This window comes from Salmo salar, chromosome ssa10 (genome assembly GCF_905237065.1).
Source record: "Salmo salar chromosome ssa10, Ssal_v3.1, whole genome shotgun sequence".
Classification (NCBI taxonomy): domain Eukaryota; kingdom Metazoa; phylum Chordata; class Actinopteri; order Salmoniformes; family Salmonidae; genus Salmo; species Salmo salar.
This window is the reverse complement of record NC_059451.1, coordinates 70,564,048-70,590,156: the sequence shown is the minus strand read 5'-3', so window position 1 is coordinate 70,590,156 and position 26,109 is coordinate 70,564,048. Positions and strand designations below refer to the sequence as shown.

Sequence of the window (26,109 nt, the reverse complement as noted above, 5' to 3'; positions counted from 1 at the left end):
CCAAAGAGGCACACGTTATTTTGTAGGCTATACCAGGGGTCTCCAACAGGTCAACCGTGAGCTACCAGCAGCTCGCAGACCACCTATAAGCAGCTCACCAAACAATTCCGAAAGAACATGCAATTTCCCCGTGTTCCACCACAAACTGTCATAAACAAATCTCAAGTATCAGACACGGCAAGATCCCAGCTACTATCTAACCAACAGAACATTCTCTCACCCCTGGTTATCCACTATTAGCTTTAAAAACCAAACCTAACACAATATCTGTTAATTATTTCCAGCAATATTTCCCTTTACTGTGTGTGGTGCAGGCATTTGTCAATCACTCCATGTGTAGCCAGTAGTGATGGGTCGTTTGCAAATGAGCGGCTCTTTTTGGTGAACGTCGGGAGCGAATCGCATATGTGAAGAGACTTTCATTTGGCTCCCAGAATTGCATACAGCTACTACTGCTGATCTGCAGATGAATTATAAAAACATTCTCTGAAGATGGTAATTCCTCAGTGCAGGAACAATAGCAAGGAGAGATGAGCCAAATTAACAGCTCTTTTAGGTGAATGGAGCCAAATGATTGGGCTCACAGAAAAGACTGGGAACGCCCATCACTAGCAATTGAAGTGATAAGCGCCTTGTGGATTGACAAATACTTTCCCAAAAAACCTTCTCAATTAAAATGTTAAATGCAAAGTAGGCTTACCTGGCAGAAGTACATGTACACTACTGTTCAAAAGTTTAGGGTCACTTAGAAATGTCCTTGTTTTGAAAGAAAAGCAACTTTTTTTGTCCATTAAAAACAGCAGAAATACAATGTAGACATTGTTAATGTTGTAAATGACTATTGTAGCTGGAAACCGCAGATTTTTTATGGAATATCTACATAGGCTTACAGAGGTCCAAAACACCAGTCTCAACTTCAACAGTGAAGAGGTGACTCTGGGATGCTGGCCTTCTAGGCAGAGTTGCAAAGAAAAAGCCATATCTCAGACTGGCCAATAAAAAGAAAATATTAAGATTGTGTTATTTTGCCAGACACTGGACAGAGGAACTCCGCCTAGAAGGCCAGCATCCCGGCATTGAATTTTTTTGGGGAAATGTAAAGTAGGCTCCTGGGACAGTCCCGGTATCCCGGTTACACATGTTAATCCCAACACTGCACACATTTTGCCAGCCTGCAATGGTCGAATTTCACAGCCTGTTCATGGTTTCATGATTGTCTTAGTGACAGGCCCTCGTGATTGATGGAGTGAAGTCTGAATTTCTTGAAGTACATAAGAGGTACCACTGGGGTTGATATTTGGACTAAACTGTTTATATAAATCCCATTGGTCAATCTGTTCAAAATTGTAAACAACTATATGCGGATGTAGTGTTCCATGGTATACCAGTTCCACGGTAATATCATTGTACCAAACTTCATGATAGCAACATTTTAGAATACCGTAGTACCGTTTCATATGCTTACAACCAACTTTTTCCAGCCCTACCGCTCTAAAGAACCTGCTGGCGCCTGTTCTAAAATGTTTAGTCCATTTTGTTAATACATATTGTTGAATTTAAGCAACTGCCACTAGTCTCTTGTATACACAGGAACAATAACATCCACTTCCCTTTCATGCGCATATCATGTGTGGCAGCTGATATCAGCCAGCCACATCCCCTACCAGCCCTCACTCTGCTTCTCTCCATCCGCTCTTTGCACGTCTATATTACTCCTAAATTATCCCAAAAAATTTAAACGTACGATTTGTACATTTGCTACATTGGAGCAGCGCACAAAGCGAGCAATGTTGATACATAATTGAATCGCTTGTTATAAACAAGAGCACAGACCAGACTGAGTAGACTTTGCAAGTTCACTGTCATGCAGCCTCAGTGTCCGAGAAGGTAAATGCATGATTGCAACTTTACAGCAAAGAAAACGGTTTGTCTCTAGCCTGAACAGTAAAAACAATTACCCATATTACCGGAGATGACTTTTCTTTCTATTGGAATTCACGTGCATTTTAAATAATTTCACAAACCATGTCGCGGGCTGTTTATACTTATCCCGGGTCCCAAATTATTGGTTTGATAAACAACTTTGTAAGTTGACAGTAGGTTTAGGCAAATTTGATTGGCAAATGAAGGAAAAGGATCTGCTACTCATAACATGTGCTTCAAAAAAGGACTCATTTAGGCCTAATGTAAGCCTAAACTATACCAAAAATCTTTTTCTGTTACCACTTAAAATTATGTTTGGTGCCTAACATTTTAAAAGTTGGGAGCAGTGTGTGCATGTGTGGTGTGTTTTTAAGAGCGAGGGAGACAGTGTGTGAGGAAGGGAGGGAGAGTGCACGTCTGTTAACGGAAGATTATTATGCATGTACAGTGTATTCGGAAAGTATTCAGACCCCTTGACTTTTACCACATTTTGTTAAGTTACAGCCTTATTCTAAAATGTATATTAATTGTTCCCCCCCCAATAAATCTACACAAAACCAAAAATTGGCTTAGATTGTTAACCTCTCTAGGGTAGGTGGCACCAAATCGTCCCACCTACGTAACAGCCAGTGTAATCCCGTGGCGCGTTATTCAAAAACCTCAAAGATGCAAAAACTTCAATTTTTCAAACATATGACTATTTTACACCATTTTAAAGACAAGACTCTCGTTAATCTAACCACACTGTCCGATTTCAAAAAGGCTTTACAACGAAAGCAAAACATTAGATTATGTCAGCAGATATGTTATACAATACATGCATGTTTTGTTCAATCAAGTTCATATTTATATCAAAAACCAGCTTTTTACATTAGCATGTGACTAGCATTCCCACCGAACACTGCCGGTGAATTTACTAAATTACTCACGATAAACGTTCACAAAAAGCATAACAATTATTTTAAGAATTATAGATACAGAACTCCTCTATGCACTCGATATGTCCGATTTTAAAATAGCTTTTCGGTGAAAGCACATTTTGCAATATTCTCAGTAGATAGCCCGGCATCACAGGGCTAGCTATTTAGACACCCGGCAAGTTTAGCACTCACCAAAGTCAGATTTACTATAAGAAAAATGTTATTACCTTTGCTGTCTTCGTCAGAATGCACTCCCAGGACTTCTACTTCAATAACAAATGTTGGTTTGGTTCAAAATAATCCATAGTTATATCCAAACAGCGGCGTTTTGTTCGTGCGTTCAAGACACTATCCGAAAGGGTAAATAAGGGTGACGAGCATGGCGCAATTGGTGACAAAAAAATTCTAAATATTCCATTACCGTACTTCGAAGCATGTCAACCGCTGTTTAAAATCAATTTTTATGCCATTTTTGTCATAAAAAAGCAATAATATTCCGACCGGGAATCTGCGTTTAGGTAAACAGACGAAAGAAAATAAAGCATTCGGTCGACTCGGGCACGCGCCTAAACCCATAGTACTCTGATCGGCCACTTGCCAAAAGCGATAATGTGTTTCAGCCAGAGGCTGCCTCGATATCGTTCAGCTTTTTCCCGGGCTCTGAGAGCCTATGGGAGCCGTAGGAAGTGTCACGTTAGAGCAAAGATCCTCTGTCTTCAATAAAAAGAGCCAAGATGAAACACAACTTGTCAGACAGGCCACTTCCTGCATGGAATCTTCTCAGGTTTTGGCCTGCCATTTGAGTTCTGTTATACTCACAGACACCATTCAAACAGTTTTAGAAACTTTAGGGTGTTTTCTATCCAAAGCCAATAATTATATGCATATTCTAGTTACTGGGCAGGAGTAGTAACCAGATTAAATCGGGTACGTTTTTTATCCGGCCGTGTCAATACTGCCCGCTAGCCCTAACAGGTTAAACAAATATATTTTATATTTGAAATTCTTCAAAGTAGCCACCCTTTGCCTTGATGACAGCTTTGCATACCCTTGGCATTCTCTCAGCCAGCTTCATAAGGCAGTCACCTGGAATGCACTTCAATTAACAGGTGTGCCTTGTTAAATGTACATTTGCGGAATTTCTTTCCTTCTTAATACAATTGAGCCAATCAGTTGTGTTAGGGGGGTTGCTATACAGAAAATTGTATTTTACCAAATAGAGCTAAGTCCATATTATGACAAGGAGAGCTCAAATAAGCAAATAGAAACGACAGTCCATTATTACTTTAAGGAATGAAGGTCAGTCAATATGGAACATTTCAAGAACTTTGAAAGTTTCTTCCAGCGTAGTCGCAAAAACCATCAAGCGTTATGAGGACCGCCACAGGAAAGGAAGACCCAGAATTACCTCTGCTGCAGAGGATAAGTTCATTAGAGTTAACGGCACCTCAGATTGGTTTCTCTAATGACTGCCTCGCCTGGTTCACTTACTACTTCTCAGATAGAGTTCAGTGTCAAATCGGAGGGCCTGTTGTACGAACCTGTGGCAGTCTCTGGGGGTGCCAGAGGGTTCAATTCTCTGGCCGACTCTTTTCTCTGTATACATCGATGTCGCTCTTGCTGCGGGTGATTCTTTGATCCACCTCTACGCAGACGACACCATTCTGTATACATCTGGCCCTTCTTTGGACACTGTTAACAAACCTCCAAACGTGCTTCAATGCCATACAACACTCCCTCCGTGGCCTCCAACTGCTATTAAATGCTAGTAAAACTAAATGCATTTTTATTTTTTTCACCTTTATTTAACCAGGTAGGCTAGTTGAGAACAAGTACTCATTTGCAACTGCGACCTGGCCAAGATAAAGCGTAGCAATTCAACACATACAACACAGAGTTACACATGGAATAAACAAAACATACTGTCAATAATACAGTAGAGCAAAAGAAAACAAAAAGTCTATATACAGTGAGTGCAAATGAGGTAAGGCAATAAATAGGCCATTGTGGCTAAGTAATTACAATATAGCAATTAAACACTGGAATGGTAGATGTGCAGAAGATGAATGTGCAAGTAGAGATACTGGGGTGCAAAGGAGCAAGATAAATAAATAAATAAATACAGTATGGTGTAGACAGATGGGCTGTTTACAGATGGGCTATGTACAGGTGCAGTGATCTGTGAGCTGCTCTGACAGCTGGTGCTTAAAGCTAGTGAGGGAGATATGAGTCTCCAGCTTCAGAGATTTTTGCAGTTCATTCCAGTCATTGGCAGCAGAGAACTGGAAGGAAAGGCGGCCAAAGGAGGAATTGGCTTTGGGGGTGACCAGTGAGATATACCTGCTGGAGCGCATGCTACGAGTGGGCGCTGCTATGGTGACCAGTGAGCTGAGATAAGGCGGGGCTTTACCTAGCAGAGACTTGTACATAACCTGTAGCCAGTGGGTTTGGCAACGAGTATGAAGCGAGGGCCAACTAATGAGAGAATACAGGTCGCAATGGTGGGTAGTGTATGGGGCTTTGGTGACAAAACGGATGGCACTGTGATAGACTGCATCCAGTTTGTTGAGTAGAGTGTTGGAGGCAATTTTATAGATGACATCACTGAAGTCGAGGATCGGTAGGATGGTCAGTTTTACGAGGGTGTGTTTGGCAGCATGAGTGAAGGATGCTTTGTTGCGATATAGGTTCTAGATTTAATTTTGGATTGGAGATGCTTAATGTGAGTCTGGAAGGAGAGTTTACAGTCTAACCAGACACCCAGGTATTTGTAGTTGTCCACGTATTCTAAGTCAGAGACTTCTAGAGTAGTGATGCTGGACGGGCGAGCAGGTGCGGGCAGTGATCGATTGAATAGCATGCATTTAGTTTTACCTGCGTTTAAGAGCAGTTGGAGGCCACGGAAGGAGAGTTGTATGGCATTGAAGCTCGTCTGGAGGTTAGTTAACACAGTGTCCAAAGATGGGCCAGAAGTATACAGAATGGTGTCGTCTGCGTAAAGGTGGATCAGAGAATCACAAGCAGCAAGAGCAACATCATTGATGTATACAGAGAAGAGAGTCGGCCTGAGAATTGAACCCTGTGGCACACCCATAGAGACTGCCAGAGGTCCGGACAACAGGCCCTCCAATTTGACACACTGAACTCTATCAGAGAAGTAGTTGGTAAACCAGGCGAGGCAATCATTTGAGAAACCAAGGCTGTCGAGTCTGCCAATAAGAATGTGGTGATTGACAGAGTCGAAAGCCTTGGCCTGGTCGATGAATACGGCTGCAATGTCTCTTATCGATGTCGTTTAGGACCTTGAGCGTGGCTGAGGTGCACCCATGACCAGCTCTGAAACCAGATTGCATAGCGGAGAAGGTACGGTGGGATTCGAAATGGTCGGTAATCTGTTAACTTGGCTTTCGAAGACCTTAGAAAGACAGGGTAGGATAGATATAGGTCTGTAGCAGTTTGGGTCTAGAGTGTCCCCCCCCTTTGAAGAGGGGGATGACCACGGCAGCTTTCCAATCTTTGGGAATCTCAGACGATGTGAAAGAGGTTGAACAGGCTAGTAATAGGGGTTGCAACAATTTCGGCAGATCATTTTAGAAAGAGAGGGTCCAGATTGTCTAGCCCGGCTGATTTGTATGGGTCCAGATTTTGCAGCTCTTTCAGAACATCAGCTATCTGGATTTGGGTGAAGGAGAAATGGTGAGGGCTTTGGCGGGTTGCTGTGGAGGGTGCCGGGCAGTTGACCAGGGTAGGGGTAGCCAGGTGGAAAGCATGGCCAGCCGTAGAGAAATGCTTATTGAAATTCTCAATTATAGTGGATTTATCAGTGGTAACAGTGTTTCCTAGCCTCAGAGCAGTGGGCAGCTGGGAGGAGGTGCTCTTATTCTCCATGGACTTTACAGTGTCCCAGAACCTTTTTGAGTTAGTACAACAGGATGCAAATTTCTGTTTGAAAAAGCTAGCCTTAGCTTTTCTAACTGCCTGTGTATATTTGTTCCTAACTTCCCTGAAAAGTTGCATATCACGGGGGCTATTCGATGCTAATGCAGAACGCCACAGGATGTTTTTGTGCTGGTCAAGGGCAGACAGGTCTGGAGTGAACCAAGGACTATCTATTCCTAGTTCTACATTTTTTGAGTGAGGCATGCTTATTTAAGATGGTGAGGAAGGCACTTTTAAAGAATAGCCAGGCATCATCTACTGACGGGATGAGGTCAATGTCATTCCAGGATACCCCGGCCAGGTCGATTAGGAAGGCCTGCTCACAGAAGTGTTTTAGGGAGCGTTTGACAGTGATGAGGGTTGGTTGTTTGGTCGCAGACCCATTACGGATGCAGGCAATGATCGCTGAGATCTTGATTGAAAACAGCAGAGGTGTATTTGGAGGGCAAGTTAGTTAGCATGACATCTATGAGGGTGCCCGTGTTTACAGATTTGGGGTTGTAGCTGGTAGGTTCATTGATAATTTGTGTGAGATTGAGGGCATCAAGCTTAGATTGTAGGATGGCCAGGGTGTTAAGCATGTCCCAGTTTCGGTCACCTAAAAGCACAAGCTCTGAAGATAGATGGGGGGCAATCAATTCACATATGGTATCAATTCACATATGGCATGATCTTCAACTGATTGCTGCCCGCACCCGCCCGCTCGACTAGCATCACTACTCTAGACGGTTCCGACTTAGAATATGTGGACAACTATAAATACCTAGGTGTCTGGCTAGACTGTAAACTCTTCTTCCAGACTCACATTAAGCATCTCCAATCCAAAGTAAAATCTAGAATCGGCTTCCTATTTGGCAACAAAGCCTCCTTCACTCATGCTGCCAAACATACCCTCGTAAAACTGACTATGCTGCCGATCCTCGACTTCGGCAATGTCATTTACAAAATAGCGTCAGCAAATTGGATGCAGTCTATCACTGTGCCATCCATTTTGTCACCAAAGCCCCATATACCACCCACCACTGCGACCTGTATGCTCTCGTTGGCTGGCCCTCGCTACATATTCATCGCCAAACCCACTGGCTCCAGGTCATCTATAAGTCTTTGCTAGGTAAAGCTCCGCCTTATCTCAGCTCACTGTTCACCATAGCAACACCCACCCGTAGCACGCGCTCCAGCAGGTATATCTCACTGGTCATCCCCAAAGCCAACACCTGCTTTGGCCACCTTTCCTTCCAGTTCTCTGCTGCCAATGACTGGAACAAATTGCAAAAATCACTGAAGTTGGAGACTTTTCTCCCTCACTAACTTTAAGCGTCAGCTGTCAGAGCAGTTTACCGATCGCTGCAGCTGCACACAGCCCATCTGTAAATAGCCCAACCAACCACCTACCTACCTCATCCCCATATTTGTTAGTTTTTCTGCTCTTTTGCACACCAGTATTTCTACTTGCACATCCTCATCTGCACATTTATCACTCCAGTGTAAATTGCTAAATTGTAATTACTTTGCCACTATTGGCATATTTATTGCCTTACCTCATTTCATTTGCACACACTGTATACAGATTTTTCTATTGTGTTATTGACTATACGATTGTTTATCCCATGGGAAACTCCGTGTTGTTTTCGTCGCACTGCTTTGCTTTATCTTGACCAGGTCGCAGTTGTAAATGAGAACTTGTTCTCAACTGGCCTACCTGGTTAAATAATATATATTTTTTAAATATTGCAGCCCAAATAAACGCTTCAGAGTTCAAGTAACAGACAACTGTTCAGAGGAGACTGAAATCAGGCCTTCATGGTCGATTTGCTGCAAAGAAACCACTACTAAAGGACACCAATAATAAGAAGAGACTTGCTTGGGCCAAGAAACGAGAAATAGACATTAGACCGGAATAAATTTGTCCTTTGGTCTGGAGTCCAAATTGGAGATTTTTGGTCGAAACCGCCTTTTCTTTGTGAGATGCAGAGTAGGTCAACGGATGATCTCCGCATGAGTGGTTCCCACCGTGAAGCATGGAGGTGGTGGTGTGATGGTGCTTTGCCGGTGACACAGTCTGATTTTTTTTAAATTCAAGGCACACTTAACCAGCATGGCTACCACAGCATTCTGCAGCGATATGCCATACCATCTGGTTTGCGCTGAGTGGGACTATCATTTGTTTTTCAACAGGACAATGACCCGACACACCTCCAGGCTGTGTAAGGGTTATTTGACCAAGAATGAGTGATGGAATGCTGCAACAGATGACCTGGCCTCCAAATTAGATGGTTTGGGATGAGTTGGAACGCAAAGTGAAGGAAAAGCAGCCAACAAGTGCTCAGCATATGTGGGAACTCCATCAAGAAGCTGGTTTAGAGAACGCAAAGAGTGTGCAAAGCTGTCATCAAGGCAAATGGTGGCTACTTTGAAGAACCTAAAATATATTTTGATTTCATAGTTTTGATGTCTTCGCTATTATTCTACATCGTATAAAATAGTAAAGATAAAGAAAACCCTTGAATGAGTAGGTGTCCATACTTTTGACTGGTACTGTAAGTATTCAGACCCTTTACTCAGTACTTTGTTGAAACACCTTTGGCAGCGATTACAGCCTTGGATCTTCTTGGGTATGACGCTACAAGCTTAGCACACCTGTATTTGGGGAGTTTCTCACATTCTTCTCTGCAGATCCTCTCAAGCTCTGTCAGGTTGGATGGGGAACGTTGCTGCACAGCTTTTTCAGGTCTTTCCAGAGATGTTCAATCAGGTTCAAGTCCAGGCTCTGGCACTCAAGAATATTCAGAGACTTGTCCCGAAGCCACCCCTGCGTTGTCTTGGCTGTGTGCTTATGGTCATTGTCCTGTTGGAAGGTGAACCTTCGCCCCAGTCTGAGGTCCTGAGCACAAGGATCTCTGTACTTTGCTCCGTTAATCTTACCCTTGATCCTGACTAGTCTCCCAGTCCCTGCCACGGAAAAACATCCTGACAGCATGATTCTGCCACCACCATGCTTCAATGTAGGGATGGTGCCAGGTTTCCTCCAGACATGACGCTTGGCATTCAGGACAAATAGTTCAATCTTGGTTTGGCAAAAAAATGAAATAAAGTATTTAAGTGTATGAATCATACAGCCAACACAATCAACATTTTGGGGAAAACAATTAGCAACTCCATTTCCATAGTGCACCATTAAGAGCTCTTATGCACAGACAATCGTGCTAAGCAAACATGTCCTTGATATTCAGGTTAGTCAAAGACTGAGCCATCATGGTGACACTTCTTATACTACAATGCTGTGTGGTGAAACATTTGAGTTTACTCTTTTAATCTGTTCAATGGTGAGCGCCTTTCCAACATGCAGAGACCTTCAGAAGCACAGCTGCCGCCCTCTGGTGCCCAAGCGTTGCATAGTTTCATCATTCAGTTTATTGCAGGAGAGACGTCACAGCATACGGACAAAGAGGGGCAGGAGAATCAGGTGCAGTCATGAGTGGTCTTTTGGTGGACTAAGTGAAATCAGGTGTGGTAGTTATGTAGGAACCTATATTATGGTACCGTTCATGTACTGGTTCTCCATAACCAACCCAAATCTCAAAGTATACTACAGGTCATCTGAGAATCCACCACAGAAACAGGCTGCTTTATATAAAGGGGATTTAGGGCTGACAAAAAAAAAAAAGAGGGTAATTTGTGGTTGAAGTCCATAGTCGACCCGTGGTCCATCTCTGGTGATTGCAATTTGCCACAGCAGATGAAGAACGCAGCATGTAAACACATCCAATGTTAAGAGGGACTTACGGCGCTATTGTTACCGATACAGGTGGCCTTCCAGCCTCCGTAGTTGCCGCTGGGGTCACTCTGGTAGAGCTGGAAACCATAGTGTTTGTCCCAACCCATGTACAGCAGAGACACGCCAAATGGCCTTTTCCCTGTGGTCAAACCGCACAAACAGAAATGTAAAGAATTGGATCTATAACTTCAACTTTGCTTTTTGAACAACCTCAGAGAACGAAAGGCAATCATGAATTCAGAAGACACTGCTTTTTACACTGAAGGTGGCCGGACCAGCCAGTTACAACTTCACACTTGAAATGACACTATTGAGGAGCAGTGAGCTAAACACAATGGCCTTCCAATTGACACAGCGCTCTAGTTGCTTACGGTGACCTGCAGGTGGACTCTCGTTTCATTGGAGAGTGCTACTGAATTAAGCCTCATCTGGTGTAGACAGTAACTTACCTCCAAACTGTGTGTAGGCCTGTTTGATGTCACATAGAGCTGTAACCAGCTGCTCACAGGGAATAGGCTCCTGGTACTGCAGTAGGTATCTGTGGGAAGGGAGAAGAGGAATTCCATACGTTTCCACAATGTTGCTTCAACACTAGCTTCAATAAACTATTTAGGAGCAACAACAAAAAGGCACATAGACCGAAATTTAGGCTACCTTTAGGGCATTTTCACATATGAAACATGTTACTCTGGTTTGGATTCCTGGAGCGTGTGAGATTTCTACAGAAAACTTTTCAGGGTGCGACTAGCAAGACACACATTCTACGTGACGTTAGCTTGCTAGCTTACTTAGAACAGGCAAACACACTGAACAAAAAAAATAAAATGCAACATGTTAAGCGTTGGGACCATGTTTCATGAGCTGAAATAAAAGATCCCAGAAATGTTTCAATCGCATTAAAAAGCTTATTTCTCAAATTTTGAGCACATCCCTGTTAGTGAGCATTTTAGCCTTTGTCAAGATAATCCATCCACCTGACTAGTGTGGCATATTAAGTAGCTGATTAAACATCATGATCATTACACAGGTGCACCTTGTGGTAGCGACAACAAAAGGATACTAAAATCTGCAGTTGTGTCACACAACATAATGCCACAGATGTCTCCACCAGAGCATTTAATGTACATTTTTCTACCATAAGCCACCTCCAACGTCATTTTAGAGAATTTGGCAGTACGTCCAACCGGCCTCACAACATGTAACCACACCAGCCCAGGACCTCCACCTGTGGATTATCTGTGACCAGCCACCCAGACAGTTGATGAAAGTGATGGGTATTTCTGAAAAACGAATTCTGATTGGCAGGGCCTGGCTCCCAAGTGGGTGGGCCTATGCACTCCCAGGGCCATAGATGGCTGCACCCCAATCATGTGAAATCCATAGATAAGGCCTAATATATTTTTTTCTCCAATTGACTGATTTCCTTATATGAAATGTAACTCAGTAAAATCGTTGAAATTGTTGCATTTACATTTTTGTTCAGTATAGTTACTGCACAATACTAACCTAATTGACAGAGTGAAAAAGAAGACTGTACAGAACACAAATATTCCAAAACATGCATCCTGTTTGCAACAACGCACTAAAGTAATACTGCAAAAAATGTTGTAAAGCTATTTACTTTTTTTCCTGAATACAAAAGGGCTATGTTTGGGTCAAATCCAATACATTACCGAATACCCTCCCCATATTTTCAACCATAGTGGGGGCTGCATCATGTTGTGGGTACGCTTGTAATCATTAACGACTGGGGAGTTGGTCAGGATACCAAATAAATGGAATGGAGCTAAGCACAGGCAAAACCATAAAAGGAAAACCTGGTTCAGTCTGCTTTCCACCAGACAATGGGCGATGAACTCGACTTTCAGAAGGACAATAACCTAAAATAAAAAAAAGCCAAATCTACACTGAGTTGCTTACCAAGAAGACAGTGAAAGTTCCAGAGTGGCCAAGTTACAGTTTTGACTTAAAACCTGTTGGGGCTAGGGGGCAGTATTTGCACAGCCGGATAAAAAAAACGTGCCCGATTTAAACTGGTTACTACTCTTGCCCAGAAACGAGAACATGCATATAATTAGTAGATTTGCATAGAAAACACTCTAAAGTTTCTAAAACTGTTTGAATGGTGTCTGTGAGTATAACAGAACTCATATGGCAGGCCAAAACCTGAGAAGATTCCATACAGGAAGTGCCCTGTCTGACAATTTGTTATCCTTCCGTTGCATCTCTATCGAAAATACAGCATCTCTGCTGTAACGTGACATTTTCTAAGGCTTCCATTGGCTCTCAGAAGGCGCCAGAAAGTGGAATGACATGTCTCCTGTCTCTGGGCGAAGAACAGCAGGATAATTTGTGAGTGGTCAGGCTGGGAACAGTGACACTGGAGATGCGCGTTCATGAGAATTCTCCATTTTCTTCTTTCAGCCTTTGAATGAATACAACGTCGCCCGGTTGGAATATTATCGCTATTTTACAAGAAAAATAGCATTAAAATTGATTTTAAACAGCGTTTGACATGCTTCAAAGTACGGAAATGGAATATTTCAATTTTTTTTGTCACGAAATGCGCTCGCGCGTCCCCCTTCGGATAGTGACTTGAACGCACGAACAAACAAAACGCGCTATTTGGATATAACTATGGATTATTTGGAACCAAAACAACATTTGTTGTTTAAGTAGAAGTCCTGGGAGTGCATTCTGACTAAGAACAGCAAAGGCAATCCAATTTTTCTTATAGTAAATCTGAGTTTGGTGAGGGCCAAACTTGGTGGGTGTCAAATTAGCTAGCCGTGATATGTACTCAGAATATTGCAAAATGTGCTTTCGCCGAAAAGCTATTTTAAAATCTGACACCGCGATTGCATAAAAGAGTTCTGTATCTATAATTCTTAAAATAATTATGTATTTTGTGAACGTTAATCATGAGTAATTTAGTAAATTCACCGGAAGTTTGCGGTGGGTATGCTAGTTCTGAACATCACATGCTAATGTAAAAAGCAGTTTTTTGATATATGAACTTGATTGAACAAAACATGCATGTATTGTATAACATAATGTCCTAGGAGTGTCATCTGAGAAAGGTCAAAGGTTAGTGCTGCATTTAGCTGTGGTTTTGGTTTTTGTGACATATATGCTTGCTTTGAAAATGGCTGTGTGATTATTTTTGGCAGGGTACTCTCCTGACATAATCTAATGTTTTGCTTTCGCTGTAAAGCCTTTTTGAAATCGGACCATGTGGTTAGATTAACGAGAGTCTTGTTTTTAAAATGGTGTAAAATAGTCATATGTTTGAGAAATTGAAGTTATAGCATTTTTGAGGCATTTGTATTTCGCGCCACGCGATTCCACTGGCTGTTGACTAGGTGGGACGCCAGGGAAGTTAAATCTGCTTTTAAATCTAGGGCAAGACTTCTTCCCTGTGGCTCAGTTGGTAGAGCATGGTGTTTGCAACGCCAGCATGGTGTGTGCAATGCCAGGGTTGTGGGTTCGATTCCCACGGGGGGCCAGTACAAAAACAAAAAAATGGAATGCATTCACAACAGTTATCATCTTGATAAGAGCATCTGCTAAATGACTAAAATGTAAATGTAAAAAAATGTAGCAACGGTCAACAACCAATTTGAAGAATTTGGAAAATAATAAAATGTGCAAATATTGTACAATCCAGGCGTGCAAAGCTCTTAGAGACTTCTCTAGACTAATTGCTGTAGTCACTGCTAAAGGTTATTCTTATTTTGTACTTAACCCTTTTTTCTCCCAAATTCTCATGATGGCCAATTGGTAGTTACAGTCTTGTCCCATCGCTGCAACTCCGTACGGACTCGGGAGAGGCGAAGGTCGAGAGCCATGCATCCTCGGAAACACGACCCTGCCAAGCCGCACTGCTTCTTGACACACTGCGCGCTTAACCCGGTTGCCAGCCGCACAAATGTGTCAGAGGAAACACCATACAACTGGCGACCGTGGCAGCGTGCATGCACCTGGCCCGCCACAAGGAGTCACTAGAGCGCGATGGGGCAAGGACATCCCGGCCGGCTGAAACTTCCCCTAACCCAGACGACGCTGGGCCAATTGTGCACCGCCTCACGGCTCTTCCGTTCACGACTTGCTGTGACTGCCCGGGACCGAACCCGGGTCTGTAGGGACGCATCAAGCACTGCGATGCAGTGTCTTAGACCGCTGCGCCACTCGGGAAGCCCTACAAAAATTTGATTCTAATATGCATTGCCTCAGGGGTGTGAATACTTATGTAAATGAGATACTTTTGCTCAGGTAGTGTATGTTGACACCTGCTCAAATATCTCATTCCAAAATCATGGGCATTAATATGGAGTTGGTCCACCCTTTGCTGCTATAACAGCGTCCACTCTTCTAGAAAGGCTGTTGGAACATTGGCTGAATGGAAGCAAGTCCCCACAGCAAAAGAGCATTAGTCTGGCACTGATGTTGGGCGATTAAGCTCGCAGTTGGTGTACCAAATCATCCCAAAGGTGTTTGATGGGGTTGAGGTCAGGGATCTGTGTAGGCCAGTCAAGTTCTTCCACACCGATCTCGTCAAACCATTTCTGTATGGACCTCACTTTGTGCACGGAGCATTGTCATGCTGAAAACAGGAAAGGGCCTTCCCCAAACTGTTGCCACAAAGTTGGAAGCACAGAATCGTCTAGAATGCTGTATCGTTAAGATATGCCTTCACTGGAACTAAGGGGCCTAGCCCAAACCATGAAAAACAGCCCCAGACCATTATTCCTCCACCAACAAACTTTACAGTTGGCATTATGCAGTCGGGCAGGTATCGTTCTCCTGGCATCTGCCAAACTCAGATTTGTCCGTTGGAATGCCAGATGGTGAAGATTTATCATGCCAGAGAACGCGTTTCCACTGCTCCAGAGTCCAATGGTGGCAAGGTTTACACCAACTTCAGCTGATGCTTGGCATTGCACATGATCTTACGCTTGTGTGCGGCTGCTCGGCCACAGAAATCCATTTCATGAAGCTCCTGACAAACAGTTTTGTGCTGACTTTGCTTCCAGAGTCAGTTTGGAATTCTGTAGTGCGTGTTGCAACCAAGGACAGATAATTTTTTTCGCGCTTCAGCACTCGGCGGTGCCGTTCTGTGAGCTTGTGTGACCTACCACTTGTCGGCTGAGCCGTTGTTGCTCCGAGACGTTTCCACTTCACAAGAACAGCACTTACATTTGATCGGGGCAGCTCTAGCAGGGCAGAAATTTGATGAACTGACTTGTTGGAAAGGTGGCATCCTATGACAGTGCCATGTTGAAAGTCACTGAGCTCTTCAGTAAGGCCATTGTACTGCCAATGTTCCTTGTGGAGATTGCATGGCTGTGGCCACGATTTTATACACTTGTCAGCAACAGGTGTGGCTGAAATAGCTGAATCCACTCATTTAAATGGATGTCCACATACTTTTGTATATATAGTGCATTTCTGCATTTCCTTTTCAAGACATTTAAAAAAAAAATTCTAAACATGTTATCACAGGGTATTGTGTGTAGATGAGTAGAAAATAAATCTATTGGTATCCATTTTTTATTCAGGATGTAACAACAAAACGTGGAATAAACTCACACGAGTCAGTGCGGAACAGGGTAACAAACGATCCAGGATCCGGTTCATACAGGGATATGTGCACTTTTTCAGTGTGAATTAAGGTTCGTACAGACAGTGGCAAGTCAAATTCAAGGACTTTAAGCTCTAATATTTACTTTTTATTGTTTCTAGTCGCCACCAGATGCCAGTATATCTCAACCTAAAGAAAAAACAAACAATTACACATACTATTCATCGCTACCTTTCAATACATACATGAGTGGTAAGTCAGTACTGTGGATAAAATTTGAGTAGTGATGAGCAGAGTTGAGACATGCGTACTGGTGAACACATTTCCTATTGGCATTACTACACAATTCCAGGTTAATGACTATTGTAAATCAAATAACATTTTATTTGTCACATACACATGGTTAGCAGATGTTAATGCGAGTGTAGCGAAATGCTTGTGCTTCTAGTTCCGACCATGCAGTAAAATCTAACAAGTAATCTAACCTAACAATTTCACACCAACTACCTTATACACACACATGTAAAGGAATGAATAAGAATATGTAAATACAAATAAATGAATGAGCGATGGCCAAACGGCATAGGCAAGATGCAGTAGATGGTGTACAGTATATACATGAGATGAGTAATGTAGGGTATGTAAACATTATATAAAGTGGCATTGTTTAAAGTGGCTAGTGATAAATGTATCACATCCATTTTTTTTCATTATTAAAGTGGCTAGAGTCCGTATGTTGGCAGCAGCCACTCAATGTTAGTGATAGCTGTTAAACAGTCTGATGGCCTTGAGACTGAAAAACAGCTTCTCTCTCTCGGTCCCCACTTTGATGCACCTGTACTGACTTCGCCTTCTGGATGATAGCGGGGTGAACAGGCAGTGGCTCGGGTGGTTGTTGTCCTTGATGATCTTTTTGGCCTTCCTGTGACATCGGGTGCTGTAGGTGTCCTGGAAGGCAGGTAGTTTGCCCCTGGTGATGCGTTGTGCAGACCTCACTACCCTCTGGAGAGCCTTACGGTTATGGGCGGAGCAGTTGCCGTACCAGCCGGTGATACAGCCCGACAGGATGCTCTCGATTGTGCATTTGTAAAAGTTTGAGAGTGTTTTTGGTGACAAGCCGAATTTCTTCAGCCTCCTGAGGTTGAAGAGGCGCTGCTACGCCTTCTTCACCACGCTGTCTGTGTGGGTGGACCAGTTCAGTTTGTCCGTGATGTATATGCCGAGGAACTTAAAACTTTCTACCTTCATTACTGTCCCGTCGATGTGGATAAGGGCTGCTCCCTCTGCTGTTTCCTGAAGTCCACGATCATCTCCTTTGTTTTGTTGACATTGAGTGTGAGGTTATTTTCCTGACACCACACACACCGAGGGCCCTCACCTCCTCCGTGTAGGCCGTCTCATCATCGTTGGTAATCAAGCCTACCACTGTAGTGTCGTCTGCAAACTTGATTGAGTTGGAGGCATGCATGGCCACCCAGTGATGGGTGAACAGGGAGTACAGGAGAGGGCTGAGAACGCACCCTTCTGGGGCCCCAGTGTTGAGGATCAGCGGGGTGGAGAGGTTGTTACCTACCCTCACCACTTGGGGGCGGCACGTCAGGAAGTCCAGGATCCAGTTGCACAGGGCGGGGTCGAGACCCAGGGTCTCGAGCTTAATGACGAGTTTGGAGGGTACTATGGTGTTAAATGCTGAGCTGTAGTCGATGAACAGCATTCTTACATAGGTATTCCTCGTGTCCAGAAGGGTTAGGGCAGTGTGCAGTGTGATTGCGATTGCGTTGTCTGTGGACCTATTAGGGCGGTAAGCAAATTGGAGTGGGTCTAGGGTGTCAGGTAGGGTGGAGGTGATATGGTCCTTGACTAGTCTCTCATAGCACTTCATGATGACGGAAGTGAGTGCTACAGGGCGGTAGTCATTTAGCTCAGTTACCTTCGCTTTCTTGGGAACAGGAACAATGGTGGCCCTCTTGAAGCATGTGGGAACAGCAGACTGGGATAAGGATTGATTGAATATGTCCCTAAACACATCAGCCAGCTGGTCTGTGCATGCTCTGAGGACGCGGCTGGGGATGCCGTCTGGGCCGGCAGCCTTGCGAGGGTTAACACGTTCAAATGTTTTACTCACGTTGGCTGCAGTGAAGGAGAGCCTGCAGGTTTTGGTAGCAGGCCATGTCAGTGGCACTGTATTGTCCTCAAAGCGAGCAAAGAAGTTGTTTAGTTTGTCTGGGAGCAAGACATCGTAGTCCGCGTCGGGGCTGGTTTCCTTTTGTAGTCCGTGATTGACTGTAGACCCTGCCACATACCTCTCGTGTCTGAGCCGTTGAATTGCGACTCTACTTTATCTCTATATTGACGCCTAGCTTGTTTGATTGCCTTGCGGAGGGAATAGCTACACTGTTTGTATTCGGTCATGTCTCCGGTGACCTTGCCCTGATTAAAAGCAGTGGTTCGCGCTTTCAGTTTTGCGAGAATGCTGCCATTAATCCACAGTTTCTGGTTGGGGAATGTTTTAATAGACGCTGTGGGAACAACATCACCGATGCACTTGCTAATAAACTCGCTCACCGAATTAGCGTATTCATCAATGCTATTGTCCGATGCTATGCGGAACATATCCCAATCCACGTGATCGAAGCAATCTTAAAGCGTGTTATCCGATTGGTCGGACCAGCGTTGAACAGACCTGAGCACGGGCGCTTCCTGTTTTATTTTCTGTCTATAGGCTGGGAGCAACAAAATGGAGTCGTGGTCAGATTTTCCGAAAGGAGGGCGGGGGAGGGCTTTATATGCGTCGCGGAAGTTAGAACAACAATGATCCAGGGTTTTGCCAGCCCAGGTCGTGTATTTGATATCCTGATCAAATTTAGGGAGCCTTGTTTTCAGATTAGCCTTGTTAAAATCTCCAGCTATAATAAATGCAGCCTCAGGATATGTGGCTTCCAATTTTACATAAGAGTCAAATTAAGTTATTTCAGGGCCGTCGATGTGTCTGCTTGGGGTGGGGATATACACGACTGTGATTATGATCGAAGAGAATTCTCTTGGAAGATAATGCGGTTGGCATTTGATTGTAAGGAATTCTAGGTCAGGTGAATAAAAGGACTTGAGTTCCGGTATGTTATGATCACACCACGTCTCGTTAATCATAAGGCATACACCCCCGCCCTTCTTCTTACCAGAGAGATGCTTGTTTCTGTAGGCGCGATGCGTGAAGAAGCCAGGTGGCTGTACCGACTGATGACGTATCCCGAGTGAGCCATATTTCCGTGAAACAAAGAACGTTACAGTCTCTGATGTCTCTCTGGAAGGCAACCCTTGCTCGGATTTTGTCTACCTTGTTGTCAAGAGACTGGACATTGGCGAGTAGTATGCTCAGGAGCGGTGTGCCCGTCTATGGAGCCTGACCAGAAGACCGCTCCGTCTGCCCCTTCTGCGGCGCCGTTGTTTTGGGTCGTCGGCTGGGATCCGAGCCATTGTCCTGGGTGGTGGTCCAAACAGAGGATCCACTTTGGGAAAGTCGTATTCCTGGTCGTAATGTTGGCGAGTTGACGTTGCTCTTATATCCAATAGTTCCTCCCGACTCTATGTAATAAAACCTAAGATTTCCTGGGGTAACAATGTAAGAAATAACACATAAAAAAACTAAATACTGCATAGTCTCCTAGGAATGTGAAGCGAGGCGGCCATCTCTGTCGGCGCCGGAAGACATTATTGGGCATTTGGGAATCTACTACTTAATAGCTATGAAAAAGCCTCTTGCTTCCGACTGGCAGCTTTAATGTCACCGGTGAGGAGAAGGGCGGGTGGGCTGTGTGAGGAAAACGGCAGGTGAACGGCCACCAGAATGGCAGGAGCTGACGCTTGATAAAGTGGAATATCACGGGCACCCCTTGAAAGAGGCAAAAAATCTCTGGAGAGAAAAAAAGTCACATACGGAGGATGGATGCAGCATTGGGTCTTTCCCCCTTCAGGGGCGATTCACCCATGCTCGCAATGTCAAAGTCTGACGCATTTCTTGCACCTTACACGGTGTGGGTTGGTTGGGACCAGTGATAGTGGTATATAAAAGAAATGTAAGTGGGTAAACTACACTGAACAAAAATATAAAACGCAAAATGTAAAGTGCTGGTCCCATGTTTCATGAGCAGATTTAAAAGATCCCAGAAATGTTTCATACGTACAAAAGGCAGGATTTAATCTACATTTGCCAGTCATTTTACCTATCGATGTGACGTTTTCCACCGCCTAATCAGTCAGTTCTGTACCTGCTTGGCTGAGTGGCAGTGTGGGTGGAATGAGTGAGCTCGCTTGGCAACCAGAACACAAAACACACAATGAAATAAAAGTTGTCAGTCTGCCAGGAAATTAATTTAAGACCAATACATTTTTCATATTAATATATTCGATCATTTTCTGTTCTCTCATTTCAATTCAAGTACTAACTTCCGAAAATGTCTGATTTTCAAGGTATTCCAGTACTTGAATTTCAGAGTGCCAAATTCAAGTACTTTAAGCACCTTGCGCAAACCCTTGTGTGAAGTGAACACAGAGAGGCATTTCAGATGTCACTGACAGTAAAATGGAACAGTGACATTTGTCATTGGTAAGGTTCTCCGAAATGTTTTCCTAATTTATTATTATGTTTCATCATAGCTATGAAGCGCATCAATCAATCAATCAAATGTATATAAGTGCTTGATTGACACGCTGCTCTGCCCACCCAGCGCCACCCTCTATTCATCTCTTAGGTGGTCCTCTGCTCACCTCTGTGCTATTAGTCTCAGCTCATTGGTCAGTACGTTGGCATCTGATGTGATTCCAGCCACGCTACACGCCATATCCCTGCAACGCAAGACAAAAGGAAATGTCACACAAGCCAGTAGAGGCAATGGAAGGGCACTTCTGCTTGCCACTAGATGATGCATCTGGACTTTTATCTGAAGATAAACACAAAGGATGCAGCAACTTACTCATTCAGCTTGTAGATCTTTTCTGAGAAAAACACCTCGTCCAATAGTTTGTGGATGTTCCTCCTCTCAGCCGCCAGCAGCACACCGTCATTGGCCAAAATCCCCAGACAAGTGCCAGCGTGACCAATGGCCTCCATGGCATACTCTACCTGGTATAGGCGGCCTGCCAATGACAGAGATGGAAAATAATAAGTGTGGGCAATTCCATGGTAACGGAATGTCAAAGTTTAACAAACCATATAACTCCATGCACAATGACTACTTTGAACAATTTACACAGTAAGAAATAATAAAAAGAAACTTTCCAGGAATAACTGTGCAGATGCAAAGTTTGGAAACAAAGGTAAAACCTCCTTCAGTTTTTTTATTTTTACCAAATACTGCATCTCCACAGTTCCTGTAAATGTGTTTTTGTAAAATTGTCAGTGGAAATTATTAAAAGTAGTCCTTGTGCATAGAGCTCTATGGTTTATTAAACTGTGAAATCATTGTTTTTGTTTGGTATACATTACTGTGAAAATCTGAGTCACTGCGTAACTCTGTTACCATGGAATTGCCTGTGGCTCAGCACATTTAAACTCAGCAAAAAAAGAAACGTCCCTTTTTCAGGACCCTGTCTTTCAAAGACAATTCGTAAAAATCCAAATAACTTCACAGATCTTCATTGTAACGGTTTTAAACACTGTTTCCCATGCTTGTTCAATGAACCATAAACAATTAATTAACATGCACCTGTGGAACAGTCGTTAAGACACTAACAGCTTACAGACTGTAGGCAATTTAAGGTCACAGTTATGAAAACTTAGGACACTAAAGAGGCCTTTCTACTGACTCTGGAAAAACACCAAAAGAAAGATGCCCAGGGTCCCTGCTCATCTGCGTGAACGTGCTTTAGGCATGCTGCAAGGAGGCATGAGGACTGCAGATGTAGCCAGGGCAATAAATTGCAATGTCCGTACTGTGAGACAACTAAGACAGCGCTAAAGGGAGACAGGACGGACAGCTGATCGTCCTCGCAGTGGCAGACCACGTGTAACAACACCTGCACAGGATCGGTACATTCGAACATCACACCTGCGGGACAGGTACAGGATGGCAACAACAACTGCCCGAGTTACACCAGGAACACACAATCCCGCCATCAGTGCTCAGACTGTCCGCAATAGGCTGAGAGAGACTGGACTGAGGGCTTGTAGGCCTATTGTAACATCACCGGCAACAACGTCGCCTATGGGCACAAACCCACCGTCGCTGGACCAGACAGGACAGGCAAAAATACTCTTCAATTACGAGTCGCGGTTTAGTCTCACCAGGGGTGATGGTCAGATTCGCGTTTATCGTCAAAGGAATAAGCGCTACACCGAGGCTTGTACTCTGGAGCGTGATTGATTTGGAGGTGGAGGGTCCGTCATGGTCTGGGGCAGTGTGTCACAGTATCATCGGACTGAGCTTGTTGTCATTGCAGGCAATCTCAACGCTGTGCATTACAGGGAAGACATCCTCCTCCCTCATGTGGTATCCTTCCTATAGGCTCATCCTGACATGACCCTCCAGCATGACAATGCCACCAGCCATACTGCTTGTTCTGTGCGGTATTTCCTGCAAGAAAGGAATGTCAGTGTTCTGCCATGGCAGCAAAGAGCCCGGATCTCAATCCCATTGAGCACGTCTGGGACCTGTTGGATCGGAGGGTGAGGGCTAGGGCCATTTGTCTGGGAACTTGCAGGTGCCTTGGTGGAAGAGTGGGGTAACATCTCACCGCAAGAACTGGCAAATCTGGTGAAGTCCATTAGGACGAGATGCACTGCAGTACTTAATGCAGCTGGTGGCCACACCAGATACTGACTTACTTTTGATTTTGACCTCACCCTTTGTTCAGGGACACATTATTACATTTCTGTTAGTCACATGTCTGTGGAACTTCTTCAGTTTATGTCTCAGTTGTTGAATCTTGTTATGCTCAGACAAATATTTACACATGTTAAGTTTGATGAAAATAAACGCAGTTGACGTTTCTTTTTTTACTGAGTTTATAAATGCACCTTTCCTTTTAGACAGGGCCGGTCCTGGCCGTTCTGAGACCTATTTACCAGCCATTGAAGTTATGATATGAATGGTAAAAATACATAATTTAAAAGACATCCATGTTTGGGCCAAATCAAGGTCTGTACAGACCGGACAAAATCTGAACCAAACATTAGACGTCTATGATTGGTTTGGATTTGGTCCGGACCAAAAAGCAAAGTCCGTGGAAATGGAAATCAAGGCCGGTCCGAACTGCACCAAAAAAAAAAATGTCCAAAAGACGTCTGCGGCGGTCCGTGATTACTGAGGTATAGCCTACAGTGTCGTCTGAAATTTAATTTTAGGAACGCCCATCTATGTGGTAGGTCTAATGTTTGTAAAACACAAGACGGCCAGTCCGGACAGGACCCCAAAAAAGATGTTGGCGTCAGCCTAACATATCAGCCTGCAACGGAATTTTATGAAAGCCCATCCATGTGGTAGGCCCACCACTTCAAAAAACAGGCCATCGCATTGGCTTTATTAGTCCTCTTTCCTGTCACTAATCGACGTGGCTCTTTAAGCTCTGAATATCAGATACCCAAATTTATCAGGAGTTCTCCTAAACCTATTTGCAATATGTTAACACAGTGGGAAATGCAGAAGTATTTTCTTTTCGCTATGATCAGCCCATAAAAGATTGACAGTTAAAAACTTGAAATCACTGATCATGACAACTGCTGTCCACGGAACTCATGGACAGCAGTTGTGAGTAGCCCGATTGTCCGTTCCATATTCTACATTTTACTTTGGCCTGTCCTGTTTTTAGGATATGTTGTTCAACAGGTCAGCACATTTTTTTTGGGGGGGGGGTAAATTGGGCACCATTTAGGTTAGGCTATTTGATCAGAGAAACCTGCATGAGGTAAAATGTTTCTGTCTCATTACGTTGTCATACATTTATCTCCAGCCTGTAGGCTACAGAGAAGACCACATACTCTACCATATGCTATATTTGCTACATGATTTACGTTTGATTATTTTTGACAGAATGTTGGTGGAGGTGAGTCTCTCCAACAGCAGCCTGGAGAGGCGTGCTTTGAATGGACAAGATAAATATTTTTCGGCCCTGCCTTTGACAAAGTGGGCACTGCTTATCACAGGGTGGCATCAACGCTCACCCAAAAAGCCCATGACACTGGCTGACAAATTGTCATTGTTTTGGGGTAGAATTGTGAGATTTTGTGCTGTTAGAGGTGCGTCTTGATCAGTTTAGTTCAGAAAATACCATCCTTGTCAATCTGCCACCTGGCGGCCGCCTAGTCCTGCCTAATGAGCGGGCTGGCCCAAGATTTAGAAATAACTAATCTGACATTATTGGATTTGTAAACCTTCGCAGTAGGATCATAAGCTTTCACCTATCCAATTGTATTTGATCCATCTTATTTCAAGGAGCAAATGAAGGATGCATTCAAAAGTATTCCAACATGAATGTCCATCAGTTGTCAATAACTTCACTGCCTATAAATTGAGAGGCTCAATCTTACCTTCAGGCGAGAAGATGGTTGTTCTTGAATCATATCGACGAGACTGTAAAAGGTCAACAATATCACACTATATAGGGCAGACTACAAACTATCACAAATTGCTGTTGTGCTTCCATCAGTTTTTCTTTGGCTCCATTACAAAAACTTAGATCTCAGGTTGATTTGATACTCACCATCTTAGTAGTTTCCTTTAAAATGCTGTGGAGGTTAAACAAATAATGTTTAGATAAATTAATCAACTCCACTATGTGATAAGCAAGTTGCTAAAGACTTAGTCAACTCATTCTGCCACAGATTGATATTTATCAGTACCGGTATTCTAGTTCTACAGCACTTGCATGTCATAGCTATGGCTAACGTTAGCTAGTTTGCCTGCGCTAGTACGGAGGCCAGCAAAGTGAAACTGAAAGTGCAGTAGTACCGGAGGAATTGGAAATAATTCGCTATAAAGGACAACATATGTACACACCAATATGGTTTGATTCATTGCAAGCTAACGTTTACTAGCTAGTTAACTATGGCAGAAATAGAAGTTACAACTTTTTTACTAGCGCAAGCTCTATCAATTAGGATGCTTGCTAGCTAACTGTTAGCTCTCGAGCTACCATGAAGCAGCAACTTTTAGCTCACTAGCTCCCCACTCCATCCACCATTATAGATGTTAAAGGAAATGGCTAGCTAGCTAATGACATGAATTACAATATCATTACTGTGCAAAGCAACAAGCGTGTTTTCATTTTTTTTTTAAAGGGATAACTAAAAGCTGAAATATACAACGCAAATTGTCATACACCTTCTCTTGCGTTGTAACCTAACGTAGCCGGCGTGAAAGAAGACTGTCAAAGATATTTCCTTGTTCAACTTTTTTTACCCCTTCAACTTCTTCTTCGGGATTAGGTTGGAGGATCGCATCCAATTTACACCGCCACCTACTGTACTGGAGTATGAAGCCAGTCACGGGCAAAGTACATAAAATTCCCTTTCCTTTCTTGTTCTATCTGTGATTTGGTTGTGTTGTTACCCGCCCATTGACTCAACAATCTTAAAGACCGGCCACTCCGACTTTAGACAGATCCCGCCCGCCCGTCTAGCATCACTACTCTGGATGGTTCTGACTTAGAACATGTGGACAACTACAAATACCTAGGTGTCTGGTTAGACTGTAAACTCTCCTTCCAGACTCACATTAAGCATCTCCAATCCAAAATTAAATCTAGAATTGGTTTCCTATTTCGCAACAAAGCATCCCTCACTCATGCTGCCAAACATACCTTTGTGAAACTGACTATCCTACCGATCCTTGACTTCGGCGATGTCATTTACAAAATAGCCTCCAACTTTCTACTCAGCAAACTGGATGTAGTCTATCACAGTGCCCTCCATTTTGTCACCAAAGCCCCATATACCACCCACCACTGCGACCTGTATGCTCTCGTTGGCTGGCCCTCGC

At 43.6% G+C, this 26,109-nt stretch overlaps 1 protein-coding gene across 3 annotated transcripts in view; it reads right to left on the bottom strand.

Annotated features, from left to right (window-relative positions):
• psma4 (proteasome 20S subunit alpha 4) overlaps positions 1 to 25,659 on the bottom strand; it is a 32,396-nt gene extending 6,737 nt beyond the window's left edge. Inside the window, exons 1-7 of one of the 3 annotated variants that reach the window (XM_014124037.2) lie at positions 25,531 to 25,659; positions 24,833 to 24,857; positions 24,660 to 24,702; positions 21,109 to 21,271; positions 20,903 to 20,980; positions 11,007 to 11,095; positions 10,566 to 10,696 (exon numbers count right to left, since the gene is read on the bottom strand). In XM_014124037.2, the coding sequence (XP_013979512.1) occupies positions 10,566 to 10,696; positions 11,007 to 11,095; positions 20,903 to 20,980; positions 21,109 to 21,271; positions 24,660 to 24,702; positions 24,833 to 24,857; positions 25,531 to 25,571 (570 nt within the window). In that variant the 5' untranslated portion in view covers positions 25,572 to 25,659. Of the gene's footprint in view, positions 1 to 10,565; positions 10,697 to 11,006; positions 11,096 to 20,902; positions 20,981 to 21,108; positions 21,272 to 24,659; positions 24,703 to 24,832; positions 24,858 to 25,452 lie in introns of all 3 variants that reach the window. The other 2 variants (XM_045688049.1, XM_014124040.2) reach the window with 2 other exon arrangements.
• Positions 25,660 to 26,109: the final 450 nt, after the last annotated feature.